This window comes from Cheilinus undulatus, linkage group 8, assembly GCF_018320785.1.
Source record: "Cheilinus undulatus linkage group 8, ASM1832078v1, whole genome shotgun sequence".
Lineage (NCBI taxonomy): Eukaryota > Metazoa > Chordata > Actinopteri > Labriformes > Labridae > Cheilinus > Cheilinus undulatus.
Window position 1 is genome coordinate 51,400,158 of NC_054872.1, and position 4,440 is coordinate 51,404,597.

Consider the following 4,440-nt stretch of genomic DNA (forward strand, 5'->3'; position numbering starts at 1 on the left):
ATTTCAAACAGCCTCAATACTATTCAAAGCAAACAAATAATTCAATACCACAAAATATTCAAAAATTGTTCACTGAAAGAGAAGGGGCTTCTAATTTAAGGGGAAATTTTCATTTTAAAACAAGGACTGTGTGCACAGCGAGAAAAAGTTTTAGTATTTCTGTTTGTGGTGTGAGACGATGGAACAGTCTGAATGTGGAGCTAAAGGAATGTCCAAACATAAATCAGTTCAAAAAGCAATATAAGGGCTGATTTTCACCAGGTACAGGGAGGAGGACAGGGTTTACAGCTTACAGCTTATTTACCTGTTTTCTTATTTATTCTTTCTTGTTTATCTTAAGGTTAAGTGTAGTTTGTGTTGTATTTCTCTGTAAATACCTGTTTAAATTCACTCAATATCATCTCTTGGTTGTTTAAACATGTTTGAATGGGGTAAAATATTTATTATCATTTGATACAGATAACTCTATCTGTGATTGTTTATTACAGATTAATAAACAGTTCTATTTTTGTACAAAGAAGCTCATAAGAGGTCAAATCTTGAATCAGAAAGATTTTTGGCACAACTTAAAGCTTGTTGCTCTGGGTAGCTTATCTATATTGTGTAGAATGATATTATTGTAGAAATCAATCTGAACTGTTATAATGTATTAAGAAGGGGTGGGATTAAATAAGTTTGCACTTCTTCCCACTCCTTTCCCAACATGTATTCCTGATCATTAAGTGTTCTTGTAATTGTTTTGTTTCATCTCTCTTCAGAATTTGTACGTGTCTTCTGTAGGAACAAGACCATTTTCATCATTATGCTTTTAACATGTTCAAAATAAACTTCACTAACTAACACACCCAGACTGGTGCTGTAGTCCTAATCAGGTCCTCACACCCAGACTGGTGCTGTAGTCCTAATCAGGTCCTCACACCCAGACTGGTGCTGTAGTCCTAATCAGGTCCTCACACCCAGACTGGTGCTGTAGTCCTAATCAGGTCCTCACACCCAGACTGGTGCTGTAGTCCTAATCAGGTCCTCACACCCAGACTGGTGCTGTAGTCCTAATCAGGTCCTCACACCCAGACTGGTGCTGTAGTCCTAATCAGGTCCTCACACCCAGACTGGTGCTGTAGTCTAATTAGGTCCTCACACCCAGACTGGTGCTGTAGTCCTAATCAGGTCCTCACACCCAGACTGGTGCTGTAGTCCTAATCAGGTCCTCACACCCAGACTGGTGCTGTAGTCCTAATTAGGTCCTCACACCCAGACTGGTGCTGTAGTCCTAATCAGGTCCTCACACCCAGACTGGTGCTGTAGTCCTAATCAGGTCCTCACACCCAGACTGGTGCTGTAGTCCTAATCAGGTCCTCACACCCAGACTGGTGCTGTAGTCCTAATCAGGTCCTCACACCCAGACTGGTGCTGTAGTCCTAATCAGGTCCTCACACCCAGGCTGGTGCTAGGGCCCTGATAACAGAGTGAGCAGTGTGCTGTATCTTCAGCTCTTTGTAGCTCAGCTCTGAAACATCAGGATCTTCATGAACCAAAGTCAACCTGAGGGTCTGATCCGTGATGAACTGTGTTTTCTGGCGGTTCTCCACCATGTCAGAGGTTCACTGGCTGCCGGTAAGTGGAGGTGGTATTGATCTCTGATGACAGGATCAGCCTTGATCAGAAGGGCATGTTGAAATTTATCAGACCACTATAAGAGCTAGTCCAGTGGTCAGAGGAATCAGATCAGTCAGTGACAGATAACTGTGAGTGGAGTTTTATTCTGACTAACCTGAAGATCATTTCAACATGATTTGGTTTGTTTTGTTGTTCTGTGGATTGGCTTTGGCTCAGGATCAGACTACTGGTTTAAGCACTGATTCAGGGCAGTGTTTGACTGACATTTGTGAGCTTGGGAAAATGCTCAATGCCATGTCTGAAACACTTAACGCTTTAAAAACCAGAATGAGTGACAGTGAAACCAAGCTGAGGGAGAGTGAAAATCAGATTCGTGGACTGATGAACAAAGGTAAAGTGGAGATTTATTTATTCTGTCATAGCGTGTTCTAGCGTGTTCACAGACACTAAAAACATATCAAAGTTTTGTGTTTTGGTGTGTGAAAATCTTATTTTGATTTAAAAAAAATGTTGAAGTTTCTCATGTAGGAACAGCAAAAAAAAAAAAGCGTTTTGTCTTTTAGAATCATCAAAACTATCATTAAATGTATTTGAAGTGACGAGCTGAAACCAACCAGAGGTCTGTCTTTTAGAGTGAGGGTTAACAGGAGGGTTATCATGAAGTATACTGAAGTTCATTGAAAGGCACCCAGCATGACATATTATAACTGACATTTGACCTTTGAAGACTTTTGGTCATGATGACACAAACATATTGGTTGGTTCCTTTTTTAAATAACATTTAATTTCTCCATCACAAACTAACATAGTTGTAATTCTTTCTTTGAAGAAACAACCAGAGTGGCCTTCAGTGCAGCACTGGGAGGAACTGGAAACTTCGGACCTTTTCACACCGACACAACTTTAATCTACAAAACAGTGACAACAAACATCGGGAACGCCTACAATTCAGCCACAGGTAAGACTCAGAGACACTCAGTTGGCCGTGTGGTTTTTTCATGGACCACTTATGGGTAGTAACTACCAAAGTTTGAGCAGCTGGATCAAGTTCTACGTTTTTGATGGTCATACTTATCAGGACTCATACTCAACTGATTTTTTTTCTCTCAGTTCATCTATGCATTTATTGATCTATGCTTCCTGTGCTGCCATGGGGGTTCTAATATTCTCTCTTTCTCCCAGGTATCTTCACCGCTCCTGTGGCAGGTGTTTATTACTTCACCTTCTTCTATAACGCTAATAGGGGCCAAAAACTTCTCCTGGAGCTCCACAAGAACTCAGAGAAAATAATCTCGGTTATTGAGCTCAATTCAGACACTGACAGTGATGATAATGGAGGAAATGCTGTGTTTCTTCAGCTGCAGCAGGGAGACCAGGTATATGTGAGAATGATGGAAGATTCACACGTTTATGGAGGCGACTACTATACAACTTTTAGTGGTTTTTTGGTCTCTCAAATGTGAGATTGGACACTGATCCAATCTATCATCATTCTGTTTGATGAGAGTACTTAGTTGATTATAATATAGAAAGTTTTACATGAAGATTAGCAGTAATATCACCTCTTTATTCTCTGTGATGCTGAAGTCTGATGTGAAGTCAACAGGATATTTTGAAATCAAATAAAAATGAAAAAACTGCTCAAACAACAACAGCTCCTCTGTACCTTAATCTTACCTGACCCTCCCCACAGGATTAACCATGTCCATGTTTTCTTTGCATTTCAATGTTTTTGTCTTCAGTAAAACCTGATTAATATTGTTCATACACTGATTTAGCATTGATATTCCAAGATGACAACATGAGACTAACTCTGGGATTGTCAATCTTTCCATCATGTTCACCTTTCAATAAAGTTTACTTCAAATTCTCTTTACTCTCACCGTGTTTCATTGGTGGTCATCAGGGTTTACTCCAGACGTTTTTCTGGCCTCAAATCCATGAACATTTCAGGCCCCCTGTGGTCAAAGTGAGGCCCTCTGATATGCCCCCTCTACACCCCCCTGAAATAAAGAGGCGATTCTGAGTAATGATTAAATCATCAAACCAGTACTACCACAGACCCGTCTGTTAGAAGTGTTATCTGGAAAAATTCACAAATGATTCTTAGTCCCACCAGAGACTCATGGAGAGACCGGAGGAATCGAAGCAGAAGACTGAAGCCAAAGGACCGATGTTTAACAGTCCATGGGACGTCCTTCTCTCTGCAGCGTCAGTTGAAGTGACGTCAGTTTGTGATGACAGTGTCAGCTGATCATCAATCAGCTGATCATCAATCAGCTGATCATCAATCAGCTGATCATCAATCAGCTGTCAGGAGGCAGAAACAGCTGTGTCTGCATAATTTGTTCTGTATTTATTCTAAACAAATACCCACGTTTAGTGTTTGGTCTCAGTGTGGGATCAGAAAACACCTGCATGAAGAGAAACCTGCAGTATATAAAATATATATATGCAAACATTTTGTACCAGCAAATGCTTTATTATAAAGTTATTTATTATCCTAATTATTCAGTGTGAAGGCTAATGATCAAACCTGACGCTCACTAACATCAGACTGAAACTTTATTGACCCTACAATGATTTAAACGTGTTTCTTCCTGACAGACTGCTGCTGTCTGACTTTAATTCTCTTCACAATCTAATAAACAGAAATTACTACTAAATAGACGACTATAACACCCAGCAAATATTAGTTGTAAAGAAGTTAAAAAACATCTCCACTCTGTCCAAACAACGTCTAGATTCAATAGAAAAGTAAATGGTTAAAAAATGTAATTTCCAGGTTGTTGAAAAGACGTCTCTATAAAGATGTGGCTGTAT

At 39.9% G+C, this 4,440-nt stretch overlaps 1 protein-coding gene across 1 annotated transcript; it reads left to right on the top strand.

Moving 5' to 3' along the window:
* The first annotated feature begins 1,692 nt into the window (after positions 1 to 1,692).
* LOC121513934 (complement C1q-like protein 4) lies at positions 1,693 to 3,489 on the top strand. The gene is made up of 3 exons (XM_041793963.1): positions 1,693 to 2,008; positions 2,447 to 2,575; positions 2,800 to 3,489. Exons 1-3 carry the CDS (start codon positions 1,789 to 1,791, stop codon positions 3,078 to 3,080), a joined length of 630 nt encoding a protein of 209 aa, XP_041649897.1. The 5' UTR covers positions 1,693 to 1,788; the 3' UTR covers positions 3,081 to 3,489.
* Positions 3,490 to 4,440: the final 951 nt, after the last annotated feature.